This window comes from Mugil cephalus, chromosome 9 (genome assembly GCF_022458985.1).
Source record: "Mugil cephalus isolate CIBA_MC_2020 chromosome 9, CIBA_Mcephalus_1.1, whole genome shotgun sequence".
Classification (NCBI taxonomy): domain Eukaryota; kingdom Metazoa; phylum Chordata; class Actinopteri; order Mugiliformes; family Mugilidae; genus Mugil; species Mugil cephalus.
The window spans coordinates 13538140-13558255 of record NC_061778.1 but is presented as its reverse complement, the minus strand read 5'-3'; the positions used below and the strand labels follow the sequence as shown (position 1 = coordinate 13558255).

The 20116-nt window shown below is 41.5% G+C and overlaps 1 protein-coding gene across 2 annotated transcripts in view; it reads right to left on the bottom strand.

The window, feature by feature from the left end:
* Positions 1-20116, bottom strand: part of grik4 (glutamate receptor, ionotropic, kainate 4) — a 280111-nt gene that overhangs the window by 140573 nt on the left and 119422 nt on the right. For both annotated transcript variants that reach the window (XM_047594954.1, XM_047594955.1), the window contains one exon: positions 4207-4340. In XM_047594954.1, the coding sequence (XP_047450910.1) occupies positions 4207-4288 (82 nt within the window). In that variant the 5' untranslated portion in view covers positions 4289-4340. The remainder of the gene's footprint in view (positions 1-4206; positions 4341-20116) is intronic.

The following is a 20116-nucleotide window of genomic DNA, read 5'->3' as shown; positions in this document are numbered from 1 at the left end:
GATAACTGAGGGAATTTCACAGCACTAGAGTGAGTCTACACCCAGTCGGTGCCAGCGGCTAAATTCAGCGCTCTTCTAGGGGGGTGGCTTGGCCTGTGGTGAATCCCAATGATAGGAAATACAGTATTCTGTAAGCTGTGAGACAGCTGAACTCGATGTGCTGCTTTCTGGGTTTCTTTAAGGGAAAAGCAGACGGCTATTTGTCAAAAGACTCGCTACATGTTACTGAGATTCACTTTTTTTTTTTTTTTTAAATCTTAATGATCACAATACACCATTCGTCCTGCTACTATTCTTATTAAGTTCATTTCAATGGGGGCTATAAAACGGAAAAGGAATCCATCTCCTACATAACCTCCCACTGCCTTTGATTTAAGAACAGAAGATAATTGACTCTCATATTGTTATTTTGAACTGGGCAATGGCACCACGTGTGTGTGTGTGTGTGCGTCTGCATGAAACATTCACGGAGTGGTGTGTGGGGGGCTCTCTACTGTAAGATAAAGTTGGCAGTGCTGATGAATGGAGCTATAATTAAAGATCACGTGGGTTATTTTCCTACGTTTTCACTCCCTTTATTAACAAAGTCAGACACTATCTCATCGCTGTGACCACACGCTGTCCGTGATTAATCCAACTTTGCTGGAGGCTGCATGAAAATAAATGGTAAACACTACGTAAAGTGAGGATCTACTGATCTCTCCTTAAACCTCCGGAACCACTAGGACCATCTGATTAATGTCAGAGATGTTTCATATTTGGGATTTTAAATAACAAAACTACAAAGATGTGGAGTCTCTGATGGTGTTAACATACTAACCCTTGAGGCTAGACCCCATGTTGACGTTTTCTCATCCGTCACATTAGTTTCTCTCTCCAGTCGTAAAGTATCATTAAGTCAGAGCGAGTTCTTCTTTTTTCTTACTTGTTCTTCAGGTTTGCAGTTGGCAAACCACTGATTTGACTGGAGTGTAGATGAGTAGATTTACAGCGAGCGGCTGTGCTGCAGTCTGCATTGTGTTTACGTCCGCTTCCCTGTGAGCCGGTGCATTCAGTGCAATTCTGGATAATCTACCAGATCAGGGAGTAGTGCGTGTAACGTTGTTTTTTTTTCCCCCTCGTGTGTGTGTGCACAGTTGAGATCAGAAAGGAAAATGTTTTATAGTGTGTGATGATATCAAAACCTGGGGTTGACGTTAAAACTCCTGTACTCTAAGCCAACGCTGATATTTCTGATTACTTTAAGCTGTTAAGTAAGCCGGTATTTACACTTTCTCGTGCCAATTTCCAACATTTATTCTTGTATTGGGTAAAACGTCCCCATAATGACGTCCAAATGGCGTGCGACCAAACTTAATTCCCGATTAAAAGTCACACGCGGTTGCAAAACGACAGCAAAAGTGCAGAAATTGCAGCGGTGCGAGTTCGATTCCAGCCGGTGCCCTTTGCTGCCTGCCATCCCCTCTCTCATCTCATCACTCCCTGTCTGTCTCCAACGCCTCCCATCACGTCACCAATAAAGACACAACACCCAAATATAAAACAATTTCCTTATGTTTGCAGCAGTTTTTCACCAGCATGAGGAAAATGGTTGACGCAACAACAGCCCGGACAAAGAGAAGTTCCTCAGTTCACCTGCACTGAGCTTGCTGCCGGCTGCTGGCTGCTGGCTGGTCCTGGTGGGGACCGTGGTGGGGACAGGAGGTTGTTTTTGGCAGCGCTGCGCCGAGAGAAGGCCAGACAGTGACATTATGCCAGGCAGGCAGGCCTCGGGGGACAGCCACGTTAAATACCATCTCCTGGAGTGCAAATGGCAGGGAATTTGTGGTGGTGTTTGGGGGTATGTGTTTGTTTGTGTGCCTTGGTGTGTGTGTGTGTTTATTTGTGCATATCTATGCCTTCTACTGAAAATACACTGGCAAAGAGACGGATACTGCGCACGGATGACATTAGAAGAAAAGGAGAAAAAAAAAAAAACAAAAAAAAAAAACAAGCCAGGCGCCTAATTATCCGCCAATGATGCAACACAACTGAGACGAACAAAGCGCCACTGCTCTGGAGGTGCTATTGTGCAGTCAGGTGGAAGGTGGTAAAGGCATGGGGCTGCTAGTCATTTATTCAACAGTGTTCACAAACAAGGAACGATCGTGTGTTGTTTGTGACGGTGAAGTAAAATCTGAAGCTGTGCTTTGGAAATACAGACTTTGGGACACTGTGGACAAATCCACCAAAAACTCAGCAGACGTCGAAGGGGTTGAGCTGTGAGGCCGAGCAGAAAGGAGAGGAAACTATTGACTGGTACGAAAATGCCTAGTTCAAAAAAAGAAACATTGATTGGAACTGACTCAATTTTGTTGACCTTTGTAATACTGGAAAGCTAAAAATACTGTTCTCTTTCACATGAGAAGTAAAGATCAGCATTAAATTCATCACAATGAGAAACACCTTATTTGGTTCTGCCAGCCTTCAATAACCACATGGGGATTTGTATATACTATTTGTGCTATTGACTTCCACCTCTCTTCCCTGCTGACAAATCCGAAAGAAAAAAAAAGAAGAGAGATTGTGATGTGAGCACAGGCTGTGAACTGAAGATTCAATCTTATTCTCAATCTCTTTCTTTATCTGTATTGCCCATCTGTTTCTCTATACAGTTCACACACGCGCACACACACACAGTTTCGCACCTAAGAATGGGGGTCTATACATAAATAAAGAGGCAGTCATTCAAACTTTTGATAGATGGGGAGCGAGACAGGGCGTCAGAGAGCTGCTGACTGTGGGAGAATAATAACAAGAAGAAACCACCCCCATTGGTTACCAGCACGCTCAGGCAGGTTATGAGACTTTTGAACCGTGCCCTCTCAGATGCAACGTCTAATAAGCTTCAGCCTTCGTCCATCGATCTGCCACTATTTCCAGAAGAAGCGAATTACTGTGGTGTTTTCAAAGTGCGATGCTTTTGTCTTAAAACGCTCAAAGCTGCTGGCGGTGAAACCTACGAACTCAATCGACAATCATCATATGATGTTGGAAAAACAAAGTCTAAAAAAATATATTAATTCAGAGATTTTACATGGGTTACATTTAGTGGTGATTCTAGGTTATAGGGGGCCCCCAGGCAAAGACATGAATATGCTATCCTCCCTGTCCAAAATGCTGAAATCTGTCATAGGGGAACAGGCCAGACTGGTTTGCTCAAGGTGTGCTGCAGGTTAGGAGTTGGAAATGGGTCTAAGATCATAGTAACTACTCAATAAACAGACACTGTTAGGACGGCACTGCTAGTACAAATGTGACAGTGTCACGTGTTGTCAGGTAGAACATATGAAAAGAAATTAAAAGGAAATGAAGTAGAAAAAAATAATATTTTTGAATACTGAAATATTTTGAATATTATAACAGTACCCATCTGTGACTGAAAGTAACCGCACCGCTGACTGCACATAACTTAAAACCTTAATACTCCTTAAATGGGTGAGCTATATAAAAAAAAAAATCTGCCTTCCTTGCCCCATAAATAACAGATATTTATGGGGAAATCTGTTACAGGGATTCAGCTGTTGTACCTAACTGTAAACTTTATTTTATTTCATCCGAGAATCTGTTTTTTGGCACGTCCCACCGGCGGAAGTGGCTGCTTGGTTGTTAGTCAAAGCTGTGCAACTGAGTATGAATTAATACATCGTAAAAACATTTCTGAACAAATTAAGACCCTTTTATAAGAGTCTGTGCTGCACTATCACTGTGACTTGGCATCCTACAGAAATTATAATTTTATTTAACCCATTAAAACCGAATGGATCGCGGCGATCCCTTAAAGCATGCAGTACTTGAATTACCGTAACTGATTGACAAAATTCAAAGTGTTGCCAAACACTTTGAATTTGTGCTTTTGTCTTGAAGACCTTTGTGACATCTCACGGGTATAACTAACTTGGTTTTATCAACAAATTCCTCCTAACATCCTCCCAGTGTTTGGCCATACTTGGAATTTTGTCAGTGAATTACGGTAATTCAGACACCGCAAGCTTTTCTTTTTTTATGGGTGGGCGGATGTTTAGCTCTTAAAGGGTTAAGTTCAGCAAAAACAAAGAGATATTTGTTGATTCAGTTTTTTGCCAGTTGATAGGAATCAAACAGTTCTGATTGATAAAATATGTGTTTTTCCCACCGTCACCTGGTTGTAAAATTATTGCAACTTACCTATTCGGAAGGAGAGCGGGCCACCAGAGGTGCATCTCACCCACATGGCTAAGAAGAGCAGTAGCGCCCAGGCTGTGAGCATCTTCTATGACTCCTCATGGGTCCTGCCCCGGGGGTGCCCCTGTCACAGCCACCTGAAAAATACACAGAGCACAGCACAGCATTTACACATCAGGCATCATCACACAGACACCAGAGCTACGCAGAATACTAATAAACCTGCAGATATACGCCACTTCGTCTTTCTCTTCCTTTTTGGCTCCCTCCATCCCTCCTGTTTCATGCTGGGATTATGTTAGTGAGAGTCTGACACTGCTGAGTAGCGGTGTTGGGAATCTTGATTACTCTGCTTCCCCCGTTGATGCTTGTTCTCCGTTACTGGATAAGAGGATACTTTTGATTTCTTTTTTTACTTGTGTCACCGAAGGAAAGGCGGCGGGGAGCCAGAGTCAAGTAAGGTGAGCGTGAGATGGGAGCGCGATGGGAAACGATTCGGGTTGAAATACTTGTCCAGAGCTGCCTTTTCTTCACAGCAATCATTATCATCTTCAAACAGATCCCGCTTGTAGCACACGCACTTAGGCTGTAATGTTGCTGCTTGCTTTACAGTGAAGGCCAGTTATGCTAGAATGCATCTGTCACATCAGCGGGCCTGCTACCTCTTATTGATGCAGGCAGAAAACTGTACAACATGTTCCGAATAGTCAAAGTGTCTCGTCAACATGGGGGGAAAAAAAGGAAACAGATTCTTGATACACTTAAAATCTGGCTATGCTACTATCTTCCTTCATTATGCATCCGTATCAGCTCAGGTGCTGTTTTGAACTTTATTTTCTTTTGAACAAAACTTAGCGTTCCTGCAAATAAACAAGGCGTTTCTTTCAAGAAGATGATACGCCAAAAAGTACAACGTGCAAAAGATATTAATATGATAATGCGGTCTGTGTGCACATTCATTACTTTCTGTTCTTTTTTTTTTTTTACTCGCTGAAATCACACACGGCCGAGTTAAAGAAGGGGCTGTTTAAACATTGATGGTGGGAGGGGAAAACGGAAAAGAGCTGCAGTCAGAGAGATGATAAATCAAAAGGGAGGCTGATTGTAGACCTGTTCCTTCAAAAGATTCACCACAGCGAGGATAATGAGGCACGAACGGAGGGGATGAGTCTTGAGAGAAATATGAATAAACTTATTTCTATTTCTATTTGTTGAAGATTTCAGAGAGGGGAACCGGTTCCAGCTGACCCACAATTCACCTCCAGAAAGATAGAAGGATTTTGTCCTTGTTTTAGAAGAAAATGCATCTTATTAACTCTCTAAACTTCAGGCGTTCAGGAGTTTGAAGAGCTGCAGAACTATTCTACTCAAATAATTTGTCCAGGTTGTTGGTAACTGAGGTATTTACACGCATAAAGTGACCAAGAAACTGTAAAAGGTTTATCGCTTGACTGCATCCCATTGATGCAAAGGAGATGTCAATGACATCTCTGATATTTCCACCAGAGACACCAGTCATGGTTCAGCATACATGTGTTGACTGTGTTGACCGCACACTCGAAACAAAGGGAACATCAGAAACTTAATGTGAAACTCTGCTGTAACTCGGTGTATAAAAGTCCTGCTCAAATTAAATCAGAGTTTGATTTCTAACAGCTTTTAAAAGGTAAAGGAGTGGGTGGTGAGCCGAGGCAGAGACAGAGAACAGAGAACAGTCTTGGGCTCTATACTTTTTTTTTTAAATACTGAAAGAGGTCAGTGACGAGTGCTACCAGAGTGACTGTATTATACTAGAAAGCTCAGTGGAACTTAAGAAAAGACTTTGTTTTTGACAAGACAGAAAATAAACCTCTGCAGACTTGTCCTCCCAAATGCAGTAAGTTTGTTTTATCTGTTGGCTCCACATCCAAATGTCAGTAAGGGCTCCTGTGAAGGTAGCAGACTGGAGGGTTAGCACTGCCAGACAGATAAATGTAGGGCTTCTATTATCACAAAAAAATAAAATAATAAATAAATAAAGCAAGTCCCTGTTGGATCTGTGTGGTTGTTTTAGAAATGCCAGTACGCCGTCTCGGCATTAACACGTGGGTGTCTCATCTGCCTCCTGGACTTCGGTGGAGGACAGTGTTTAAAGAGTGAGACCTGAAAACCCACTCAGGGTTCTGCAATAACTAGCGGTAATTCATGACTTAAGATTGAGCCTAGTTTTCTACATAGCAGAGGACAGGACAGATAGTTTCAGCTTCAGCTTCTTATGGACCAAATTCCTTCTTAAAACTGACATATTTTCTTAAATATTTTAGTTTGTGTTGCTGAGTTGTTACCTGCATCGGTATTGAAACACGTTTCTATGCCTGTAACACCTGACACCGTGAAAGTATCTGCTGCTACTACATTATTGATGTAACTAAAAGCAAAGCAGATATATTTGGCAGGTTTTCCGGCTATGGAAAAGGATATCAGTATGACTGACGCACACTGGCAAGAATAAACCCCCCCAACCACTGCAATTTGACGATCAGAGAACCGAGCTGGCAACCACATTGAATAATCCTTTACCTGTGGTTTACCTTCATCTGCCTACTGTTTGTTTTTCCCGGTATTTACGTAACGTTCGGATGCTCTCTGCCTAAGACAGGTCCTGGGAGTTCTCGCACTACATCACAGCGTTATTGCTCAGGAGAGCCGTGGGGGGAAAGCGATAGGATAGGACCGTCAACACATCAAGATCATTTCACAGCCTTTATGTATTAAAACTATGCAAATAACATCTGCAAAAACCTCACCCCCGAGGCTCGCAGGGGAGAAGAGGAAGAGAAAGAACAGCAGCAAAAAGCGAGACCCAGGCCAAAATTAATTGAGTAGTGAAAATTCCTTACAGCTTATATTGTTATGCACGCAGGGATAGTAGCGATTCATTGTTCAATTAGCTTGACTTTAAAACAGCATGTTTTCAACCGTATAAAATTTTCTCATAGAAATAACATCTGAAACCCCAGGACACAGAGTTTAGTATTGAAATAATTAACCCTTTACGACTTCTATGTACTTTTGTTTTACTGTAATAGGGAGTTGGAAAAAAAAAAAAAAACGCATACAGCAAGTTGATCTGATACATGTGAAATTAAAAATGGAAAATCAATATCAATAATAGCCCAGATATGTATCAGCAGCCTTAAGAGGCAAAATCCCCATTGAGTAGAAACCCCGGCCTGGGCAGCCATTAGACTGGTAGTCAATGCAATCTGAAACGCTAATGGTTCTTCAGTGAGATCGGCCCATTCATTTTAGAGTTCAGCACAAATTCCAATACACTCGATGTGGGGGTAAAGTGAAAATTGAGTCGAATGATTGCCCTCATTTTTCAACACTCCTTAATCTATGTCATCAATTTCAGTTCCGCTCCTCATCTAAGAAACAAAAGCACAAATTGATTCATGTCTCTGCTATTTGATTGTTATTGCACTTTTGCGGAGCTGCCTCAAATGCATGCGGCCACTTTAATGTTTCTGACCACATATGTGATTCCACAGAGAAAAGAAAAATACAAGTGAAGAAGCTGTATAAAAAGTGAGAGGTTCTGATATTACAGAAATCGAGAAGAATTTGTGAACCATAGTATCTTCAGGTATAACTAATTTACCATACATTTCTAATCTTCTCCCAAGAAACAAACAGCATATTTGACTCATTTAACTTTTTCTTCTACTCTGTCTTCAATTGTGCAGATACAAAAGTGGATCAGCTTGCAACCTCCAGGAAAAAATTTGCAAATGGCCACATTAGTCCGTGTCCAAACGCATGCCCAAAGTTACAGTAGAAATAAATATAAAATATATATAAATATTACCTCTATGGGAGGTACATTTCTACATAGCTTTCCTATTTATGACATCAAGAGTTAGAGATCCACCGATATATCGGCTGGTTAAGACCCGTGCAGCCCATACGTTGCCCCTCCCCCACTAGCAGAGTGTGTGCACCTGGAACTGGAAGATACCCATTGGCATGTCAAGCACCCCTTAAAACAAGAGTTAAAAAAAAAAAATTCTGTTGGTTATTTTTTTTTTTTTAAACGGTTACCAAACAACCGATTACTCTTTTGGCCCTATAGCCCGGTCGGACGACCGATTAGCACGTCAGGACCGCTAAAGGTTACAGTCGTTAGCAACAGCCCTAACTTTTACTGATGCTGAGTGACAAAGTAAATGGATCTTTGTTTGCCCTAACTTTTACTGTTGTTGTTGTTATGTAGGAGTTTGCTAGCTAACTTTTCTGACCCTAGAATCACCCCTGCTTGTGCTCTACCACTTTTATTTTTATTTGTGTGTGCTTGATGTCACCCAGAGGGAGTGTGTCATGAGAAGAGCTTTGGAGACCTGGTTCATAGGCCCAAGGTACGACTGTGTCGGCTTTGGACACACTCCGTTGGCGTTTGCATCCTTCCCTCAGCGGACAACGACAAGGTAACACCATCGACTAAATAAACATGACACGATCCATGCCGTTGTTGCTATGCAACTGATCAAACAACCACATCGGACTCTGTTTTGCCAACTATTTTTGTAAATTTTTTTCATATACTAATTCTGTAATTCTTTTTTGATTACACTTTTATATTTTTATTTTACTTTAATCTCATTTTATTTTATTTTCCTAGAGTTTACTTTTATATGCAACAAAGCTACGGTGACAAAGTAATTTCCCTCGTGGATCATTAAAGTCTGTCTAAGTTTAAGAGCTTTAAATATTCTTTGAGTTCAATAAATGTTCATGATTTTGGTTAAATTGAGACTTAACTTTTGTTGCCATTGTATCATTTTTATCATGTAAATGGAGGGAGAAAAATCAGCCAACGGCCAATGCTGATGTAGAAAAAAAACGTATTGGTCCTAAAAATCCATATCGGTTGATGTCTACTAAGAGTTGCACCTTCTTAATGACGTGGCCACTTTGAGTGACAGTGGAGTCGGGCACTGGCAAGATGGCGACAGCTACAGGAAACACACTGAACCACACTTCAGGAAGTCTCGGGGTGACGTCACTGTTTCTCCGCATCCCCTCTCTCCACTTACGTAAGACTTTCTATCTCAAATATCCTTCTCCGTTACACATTCTACCTTCAGGCCTGAAGTCTAAACATTAATCACTGTGGTTCTTTCATTATGATTTAGTTCTTTCATCAAGGCAGAAACCAACAACACTGTGGACGGTTCCCTTTAGAAACACATTTCTTTAGTATTAGCTGATGCTATACTTTCTGCAAGAATCCCAGGGGGTCATCAACGGGTGTGCGTGAGGGTCCGTGCAGATGTCTATGTACCCACCAGTTTGTTAAGTGAAAATAATAACAACCCTGCATTTGTGGTGCAGCTATCCGCATGGTACGAGAGAGTATAATTTAGAAGCCTTAGGAAGAGTACAAAAGCTGTAAGCTCATACTGGCTCCCCATCAGACACAAAGACTCCCGGTTGACCCTGCTACTGATAATACAATGTGTGTTCTCCTCACTGCATGCAAGGTTATAAGTTCTTCTTCCACCGCCTCTGCAGCATCGAAGTCTGAAGAACAATTATTAACTGGTAAATTTGGGTCACTGCTGCAGTATTTCTAGATATTTTTAGTCTTTATAAAAACCAACACACTGGAGAGATACCTCGCGACGATACGGCTGTGATGAGTCTCCCTGAGAGTCTATAACAAGTCCCACTGCAGACGCAACGGCTGTGGAGGAATGAAGAGCACAATGGAACAGATTACTTTTACTGCGAGTTGGCAGGAATAGGTAGACAGACAGGCAATCATACAGTATAGAGTTGTACCCACAGCATTTTCAGCGTAAGCCTCCCCTGAATACCGAATAGGCTGAGGATTGTGAAATAAAATGTCGGTCATTGTAACTCTCCTTTTGTTTCTTCACTCGCAGAGTAAAGCCAGCTCAGGCTACGACGGTGAAATGAATTGAGAGAAAAGGGACTGCTGTGTGTAATCATAGCCGTTCAGAACAAGGCTTTGGAAACAAAGAGTCAGCGTCAGATATACTATAGAGTGTAACAAAGATTTTCTGTTGTGATTGATTTATTTAAAAGAAAAAAGCAAGTCAATCCCCTTTAAAGATTTCACTGCGCTCAAATACGGTGTTGAACAACATGCTCTTTAAACCTGAGGAGGTATTTGCCAACATATTAAAATCAGCCTGTTTTTATGTTTATTTCTCTCCTCACTCGTAGCCAGAACACAATTAATACAGCTTAAAAACACAAAAAACAAACTCACAACACTCCAAAGATGTAATTAACTGCAGCAAAAGCCAAAATATATTTTGGGAATTAATCTTTCTGTGCTACTAGTGCTATAAATAAAGAACTGCAAAAAAATATGCAAAGGAAAACTCAGATAAATGGGTTACAGATGGTTATATTTATGTCAAAATAATGTGGGGATTGGTTAAATTTGCATTCATTCATTGGGCTGCAAGACTGGAAAATACCAGGAGGACTGATAAAGGAGGTTTTCGGTTTGGAAAAAAACAACACATTTGCACTATATTCGAGTAGGGTATAGCAATTCTTCCTTGTGACAAATTATTAATATGCCGCATTTCACTGGTGCTGCTCCACGCTTGCTCAATACAAACATGCACATTCACACAAACACACACACACACACACACGGACACAGAATAATTTTTTTGCTAAAGTCCCATATTTACAAAAGCCACGCAGGGACACAGTCTTGCAGCACAGACCACTTTCAAGTGTGAATGTCACACTTGACAAATTGGTCGTTGTGTTTATACAGCGTTTGGAGGAAAAAGGACACTCAAAACCAATATAATAATATTTCCTCTATCTCATTCTCAAATCTCAGCCTCTAAAGCTCCTGGTGCTTGTGTGTGTGTGTGTGTGTTTGAGAGCAAAATCAAGTAAAAAGTCCACATATTGTAAACATTTGCATTTTTATGTGATAAAATTAGAAGGAAAAACTGTGAGAATGGCTTATATTACCCAATCCTTAAGGTTAAGTTGTTTAAACTGTACTTTTTTTCATTACGGGCAATAAATTGTTTACCGCTGTTGGAGCTAACAGATGTACAAATATAGCGAGTTTGTTTTATCAGTGGTGGGCAGCGCAGGAGTAAACTAATGCAGAGCGGCTCTGTCTTCTGAGAAGTATGCAAGGCCATAAACAAGACAGTTACCCTCACCCTAATACATGATATTGATGGGGGGGCAGAGGTAATGGCTTTCTTGACTGACTAGCCGGCGGCGACGCTAACCTTAGACATTCATCATCTTCACCGACTGGCAACAGCCCCAATTTGCTCTGCATCTCACTCTGTTTCTGTTCGAAACACAATTTCTTAGAAGCACAATTGTGGCAAAATACTGGGAGAGTTCAGTGAAAAGGCTTGTTGTATTTTGCATGGATGAGTTTACGTGGTCTTTATGTGCCGCATACGGCAAAAGTCCATATCCTGGTTTTCAGAAACATGGTTACGTTAGCTGGAAGTACCAGGTGTCTGGAGCGCCAACACATCTGATTCCTGTTTTTGATCGCTGCAAACTACCCACGCAGGTGTGGCCTCAGCCACGGGGTGGGACAAAAACGTAGATCAAGAACGTGGGTCATCCAGATCGAGGTGTATCCATGCATCCATGTGAAGCATTAAGATGTTCATGGGTTTGTTTTTGGATGTAGCATTAAAATGCTGACTTAGTAACCAAGCTACAGGATCAATGCTCTTGTGTGTTACAAACATTATTACACATGTGAAAACCCAAGAAGTGGTTCTGAGCCACTAAAAATAACATATGTGTCGATGTCGACTAGCTGCTGAGCCTCCACAGGGGAGATGAACTAAACTGTGTACTGCTGCACTTGTTTCTAAGGGTGTCAGACAGAATACCTACCAATTTTATTGTCACTATTAATAAATTATTCTACAAATTCCAAGAGAAACGTTATCATTTTAAAGCCAACTCCAACTCTTATTTAGTAAAATCTACAGCGTCCCAAATGAGCTGCTCCACATTCAGGATGAGCGCCTCAGTAAGAGGTTTCAGATCGTCTTTGCTGAGGCAGCGGAGCAACAAGTGGGAGGATCAGTGATTGACAGAGCAGGTTGGTGTGACAGTTGTTTGACTTGCCTTGTCAGAGCAACGCTTTACACAATCCAAACATCAAAACTGTCAAGCAAACACCAAACGTCGTGTAATTCAATTGCAAACGGACAATTAAATGTGACAGCTTAAACCAAAGGCAAGTCAGATGCATAATTAAACTCACACATTTGCTTATATTTATGTAGCGCAGCTGCACTGGGATTCACAGATCTGACACAAAAGCAAATTGGCTGAGGAAGGCGACAAGATGCAAAAAAAAATTATATGCACGTGGTATACATCCTACTCAGATGAGTGTTTGCAGTGAGCTTTAAGAGAGTCTGTCTGTTTGAAATGTCTAGACGTGAGAAAAAAAACACAAAAAAGCAATGAACTTGTCAAAGTAGAAGGTATTTGTATGAGGAAAATGTCTGTCACAGGCCTGTTCTCTGAAATGCCCAACGAGTTTCTGCTCAGGAATGAACTGAATTGTCACAGACAGTGTGACGTTCACCAACATGTCCCAGCAGTCAGCACGCGTTTTATTAACACCAAACCTCGACGGGCCGCCTGTCAGGGGCAATACAGGTCTGGTGGAAATCCGACTGTCTGATGTCTGTAAGAGAATCCTCTAAGCTAATATAAGAGGGGAGTCCATTGGAGAATTTACAGCAGTGCTTTGTTTAGAAATAATTAAGTGAACACTCGGCCAGTCCTTCTGTGTCGCGTTCAGGTTGCAGTCACCCCTGGAGGCACGGACTCGAATCCCACTTCTGACATAAGCCACAGGTTTACAAGGCGTGGGTTCAAATCTCACCACTGCCATGTCTTTTCTGCAATTTCCCCATTGTGGGACAAATAAAGGTTTTCTATTCTATTCTGTTCGAGCTTCCCTGTACCAGGAATTGGTTTCACTTTTGAAAGATACACTTTCCCAGAACAACAAACTCCTTGTGCAGCGTTTTAGGCTGCAGGCCAGAGTGAGAATAACTGACCAGCACAACAGCTTTTGGGACAGACTTTTGGGATGGAAAAAGAAAAGAAACATGCAATCGAGTGATGTAACACAGGATAGAAAAAAAAAAAAAAAATGAAAAAACACATACAATGCAAAAAAATATAATAAATATCTCAATATCAACATATTTCAGTCCAAAAACAACCTTGGGCTATAAAAATAAGTGAGATACATGTGAGAATGCTTAGTCAGGCAGAAGCGTTTCTAAAGAGTTAACATCACTTATTTTATAAAAAAAAACAAAAGGAAATTATTGCAGAGTTGTCTTTTGTCAGTGTGTCTAGCCTACGAAAGAACGAAACATCCGAAAGAACGAAGGAAGTCAAGGTCACAATCTGTGAGGCATTAAGCTTTACTTAAATGAATACATTTGAGATACAAATCAGTCATCTTTTTATCCTCACTAATTCCTGACAGATTTCCCAGGTGCATTTTTTCGCAAAGCAAGACACTCTCGACTGAAAAACCTGTTCTGCGCTGAGTATAATTTAACAGCTTGAGATGCATGGTGTCACCACCCCGGCAACTAAGCCCTTTATCTTCATCAGATTGGCCACTAGCTTCATTCAGATTTTAAGTCTTGACTCATTAAGCAGTGTCTTCACGTGAGGCGTGGGCGTCAATTGTTCTGCCTGCAATTATAACGGCAATCCTTTTGGCTGTATCTGAATTAATCCTGCCATCCCACAGCTCTGGGTTGCAAAACCTCCGGCTGTCACAACAACACTTCCAGCTTAACAAGAGAGACGAGCAGGCTTAATGCTGTAGCGAAGCCACTGATTGATCAGTCCAAAAACATTATTAATTCATTTTTCAAACAAGCCTCTCAACCTCTCGAAATAACCGCAGCCTTGCTCAGAGTGGGTCTGGCAGAGAAGAGGGGGAACACAACCGATAACGCACTCACAGCTACACAAATGGCTTGTTTATAAAGGCACTCACAGGTGCCTAATTTTAAAGGTTCAAACAGTCCTGGAGGTCCTTTCTCGACAGAACGTAACCACGCTGCGTTATAATTAACGTGTCTGGTATTCCCGCTGACTGTGTTGTATTTCACCTCATTTATATGTCATCCATGTTCACGTGATTAAGTCAGAGAGAAAAGAAAACAGAATTGTGTAAGAACAGTGGAGTGGAGGAGCAAAGTCACAATTAAGGATGGATAAACTGAGAAAATGACCAAAACTGGTGCAACCACCTTCCAGAGACGTTCAAAGAGCCTAGTAAAGGATGATCACATGGGAGTCCGTCCCATCCATATTTAACAATGTTGTTGATTGCAGGTATGAAATAAACACCAGGCTGTTTTGGAGGCCAGGAACGAATTTGGCTCCACATCACGAAGGCAGCAGAGCGGACGTGAATCATCCCTAAAGGTCGACACAGTTAGAACCTGTAATTAAACAATGACCTCGGATATTTGCAGGCTGAATATTCCCCCTTGCAATAATCTGCTCACATAAATGAAGTGTCACAGCGAGCGCTGTCCTCAGGCTACTTAAACACTGTAAGGGTTGCTGGAGAAATGACTCGAGCCTCGGGCCGACCAGCATTGCCTTCAAACTGAACATTATCAGACTGCAGGACCGGTTCATCTGTTATTCTGCTACGAGTGCATGCCGCATGGCTTCCGGCTCAGTCGCCATATGTCCCATATGATTACCCTATTACCCCTTTTCAAGGCCGGCTTCATGCATTTTCTTCACCGCGAGGATGGTGATCCCAAGGCATTTACAGTACATAACAAGAGAGGAACTCAAGGGCATCCATCCATTCCGCTCACTTATTGCCGGTCAGGCCACAAGCAGATGGGAGTGACTAGTGGAAAGTAACAAATTGCTAATCAATAGTCATCTCAATGACGGGAAATGTACAGATGAGGTAAACAAAGCTATTTCTGGGATCTGTGTTGCTTTCCGCTTGAATTCTCTTGTCAGCTTCATCTATAAAACCTTTAAAGTAGGAAGGTGCAGGAAGAGGCTAAAACATTAATGTATCAACAGGTCCAGTGACATGTCAATCTCACTGATCTGATCTGAATTTAAGCTATTCAAAGCAGTGTGTAAACTATTATAATATCTTGCATTGCACGGCCTTGCCTTGAAAAAAGAAAGAAGAACGAATGATTGGTTTTCTTGAATTCATACATTTATAACGCAAATCAATGATCAGTCGTTTCACTAATGCTCGCCAACCTTTTTGAGATTCCCTGCAAGGCATGCAACAACACGGGCACAGCGCTGGAAAGGCTTAATAGCTTGTAATGAACGTGGTCACCACCCTGGTAAATAACATGTCATTCACATTTCGACGTGACGATTGATCACTATAAAGAGCACAGAAATGTGGCTGAAGTGACACTTTTCCTCAAATAAACAAGAGGAAAAACACATCTCTTCAACGAGAATCTCGCACCAGTAACTGGCACCCACTTTTTCACACGTAATATAATATAATAATATAACAGCATGCTCCTTTTGATTTTTGACTGAACACGTTATTTCAAATATAACAAATGGGAATAAATATTTGGACCCTTAACCGAACCCTTCTGGGCGAATCACTGTAATCAAACACTTTTTGTACGCAGCTCTTAATGAGACTGCCACACTCGTCGACTGGTAATTTGGCTCAGTCTCAACAAGCGTGCCACTCCATTTCTCTCCAGTTTGATTAGTACCTTCTTTGAGAGTTTCAGCAGTCACAGCTTTTCGGTTGGATTAAGATCAGGACTCCTAGGATGTTCGGGAAACGGCCTTTAGGTGCTTTTAGTTGTATGTTTTGACTGATTTCAGTTTGGAGTCTTTCTCACTGCGGGGCTGACATTTTTTATTTTTTTTTCTTCTGTTAAAGAACATACAGATGTTGTGATTTGCCAAAAGGCTGTATTTTTGCTTCATCTGTCCGTAGAACATTTGCCCGGAAGCACTGTGACTTGTCAACCCGCATTTTACTCCAGTCAACCTTTTCATGTTCAAGACTGTGCTCTTCCTGAGTCTTTTCCCATGGAATCACCCACACCGTTGTACCTTGATCTTTCGGGCCAGGTTTTATTGGTTTAAAAGAACATTTCTTCCTTGCGTCCTCAGAAAACTCAAAGTCTTTCTCCTTTCCATTTTCAGTGTGGGTTGCACAGTGACAATAAGTGTATGATGAGTACTTTCAAGAGGACTGGCTATAGCATTGAAGAAACCTGTGAAACTACATAAATTAACAAGTTTCTGTTCTCTTCTTGATTATCTGCAGCTTTCCTGGCAAACCAGGAAAAACAGGCAGCAATGAAGCAGAGTCTCAGATCAAGGCTCAGGTTTTAATTAAAGCTGTTAATATCATATCTTCAGGTCATTTTGTGTTCATTTGATGTAAACAGGCCCTGTAGTGAGGACTTTGCTCAACACAAACTCCGTGTAAATAAACATGCATAGAGTATTATGCAAATGTTTCAGTCACTTATATTTGATTATCTCCTTCTCCCTAACTCGCATACGGATTAACACCCGACAATTCATCAAAAACCAGCCTATAAATAGCACAATGCTAATGACTTCCACAGCGTCTCTATTACATCTGTCTGCATTTAAGATTTCACTTAACCAAGAGAGCACAATTCACAATCATCCAAAATGAGTTCTCGTGATCGCACCTACAATTGTGTCTGATTGGTGGTTTGAATTTCCTGGAGGTGCCCGGTGGAATTACACAGGCGAGATAATCCCACAAGTGTCCCGTGGAGAGGCAGAAATCAGTGTTATTTCGCGACGCGTAAGGGGAGAAATGAAATGAGAAAGGGAAGAAAAGGGCAGGGCTGAATCAAACATGAAAGGATGTGGAACAAATGTTCGTTTTATCTCCCAATGCACTCAACTGCTGTAAATGCTACATTTTCTTTCTGCTACTCGTGTATGGTATACGCTGTGTGTGTTACCACGCAAAGGTCAAACTGGTGTATATCTGACCCTGCCTACTGTTTGTTTCGTTGCGTTAGTGTATTTGATGCCCTTCACACTCCGTACTAAATGACTCAGACCAACAGAATACTCAAGGGGGATATACACCCTCAATCACACTGTGCAACACCAAGGGCAACAGAGAGAGAAGTAGAAACGCAAGTCATAAGCAGACAAGCCTGAAAATATGTTCCTGGCAGACTCGTGCGGCTACGGCTCCCAATTGGCAAAACGCATCGGAGGGAAACAAACTTGATTTCAAAATCAATGTCCCTCCGAATCATAACAGCTTGTCATTCTAATTTATCAGCCGTGAAGGGTCAAACTGCAAGGTGCAGTATTCGCCAAGGTGTTTTGCCTGTATTTGGTTTTAGAACACAGAGGTAGAGCACAAAAACTAATGAGGTGTTGATGAACTCCCAGGCTGAATGCTGCTGCACGGCCGGCCATCACCACCACTGGGGTTGTCTCCTAACCTTCCAACCAACGACTTGAGCGGTGGAGGGAGGTAAATGCTTCGCTGGTGCACCTCATGGACAGTCCTGAGAGCAACAATAACAAATGAAGCCTTATTTATGGTACCCTCCTTTTCATGTGCAAGTGAAGTCAAACCTACCTTAAACATGAAGGAAGCATAATGAAATGCATCTTTGAAGTTTCTCTAGTTTTAAATCAGAGGCCATCTCTTAAAGTGGGAGTATTTTGAGAGACAGCCGATAAAATACTGGGGTCAATTTTGCCTAAAGAAAGAGATGCTATTCAGGCCTCATACACTCACTAAACTCATGATATTTCATACACAGCAGGACAGCCAGCCAATTCAGTGGCTCTTGTACAGGATGCTGTTGTTATGCTAAAGAACTTCAAAATGCAAGCTCCACTGAAACCAATTACTTTTTGGGAAACTTGTGTCTTTAGGTGTTTGTTTTAGCACAAAAATGGCTTGGTTCGGTCATATTTCTTAGGATCATTCAGTAAGTTCTTACTTTGTTAACGAGCTAGCAAGCTAGGTAGTCTCAGCAAAGTCCCCTCCTACTCAAAGAAGGTCGCTATCAAGTCTTGACATCACTGTATTGAGTCATTAGAAGAAAAATCAAAAAAGTCCAATAAGCTTCCATTAACACGTATTCATGATAAGTAGTCACAGTAAAGTCCTCATCCACTCAAAAAGGTCTTCTTGAAGCTCAAACTTCCTGCATCTGCATAAATGTGACATCGCATCTGACGTTCTGTTGACCCATTCATCTACCCAGACCTCATGACTGTACTCTTCCCACTATGAGAAGCTCTATGTTTAAGTGGAATGCTTTTTGTGACTTTGTCCTTCAACACATCACCAAAGCAACTTTGAATTTAATCTACCTATGTTTCCAAGTGCATTGAGTTAATACTGCACGAACCTGGTCATCGATACCATTAATGCAACCACAGCATTCATATAGATGTGTCTCGTGTGTGCCCCGTGTTTACTAAATGCCTGAGGTTTGTTGTGTGCAGCTGTCTGTATGTTGGTGTCCATTTTTTGCTGCAGTTTGCTTTCATCTCTGTTGTGACTAAGCAATCAATCTCTCTCTCCATCCCTCTCTCTGTCAATCTCTCTCTCCCCTGCCTGTCCTGAAAGGCTCCAAGGTCCCATGTGCTCCTCCTCTAATGAGGTACAAGCCAGACCTCCTTCTAATACCACAATTATAGACATATCTATGGGTTGTTTTCTTTGCAGACGGAGTAAAGCCGCAGACGTGGAGGACACAGTGCTCTTAGCCCTGCACTTTACCGTGTCCAATACACATCAAATTTACTCCCATTAATATCAGACGGCTGACAGGCAGCTCTGCTCACAATTATGGCTTTTAGGTATATTTTTATTTTGTCTGATTTAAAACATTAACGTGCTTTACGGAAATACCTAAAAATGCGAATGTTTGTATACTTTAGACTGTGACCAAAACAATCATGAAGCCCAATGGCATTAGTGAACACACGTTATGCAGTATAGAGGAAAATAAAAGATAAATATCGTCACCATGGCCACATAATCATCAGCAACCTTCCCTCTAGTTAAATATTGGTATTCAGTCTTTGTAATAGGGAACAGAGACAACCAATCACAAGGTGATAAACAAAGACGCATAAAATCCATTTGCTAACTCTTGCATGAAACTATATAAGGAAAGTCAATGCCGCAGTGAGTTTGCGTACTGGAGGAATCAGGAACATTGCAAATGTAGATTTTGCTGTCCATTAATTAATTCAAAAGGTTTAAACCATGATGCCGATGTGGGTCAAGTATCTTATGTAATTAACTAAAGTCTGCTCATCTTGGCACTTGCACCCGCAACTAATTGCTCTTCAGCTGCAGCTAAAACTGTAATGACATGAGTCAGAGGCAGAACTCCTGATTGTTTTTACAAGATGCTGCCACACTAACGTCGCCTCACAATTGATGTTGTTCCGTACCATTTACTGGGAGAGATTCAAAGGCAAAGTGTTTGGACTGATAGTGAAAAGAAAAACATAAATTGTGCCCTAATTAGTTCAATTAATCAATTTTGTGTGATCTAAGCAGCCGATGAAGTGCACCCACACTGGTACAGTAAGAGACATTAACAGACACGGCAGCATCTAGTTTCAGCTGAATGTGCCTGAACGGACATTATCTGACACGTTCAGAACATGTTTTGTGATTGTGTCACACTGGCAATGTGTGTTCTGCTTAAGGGAAGATGCTCAAGCTTTAAGTAGAGCGTATCTGCCGTTCTTGGAGGTACCTATGGTGTGTAGGCATCATAATAAGCAGCCATGCTAGTCATCCATCATGGAAGCCTGGCTGGAAAACAATCAC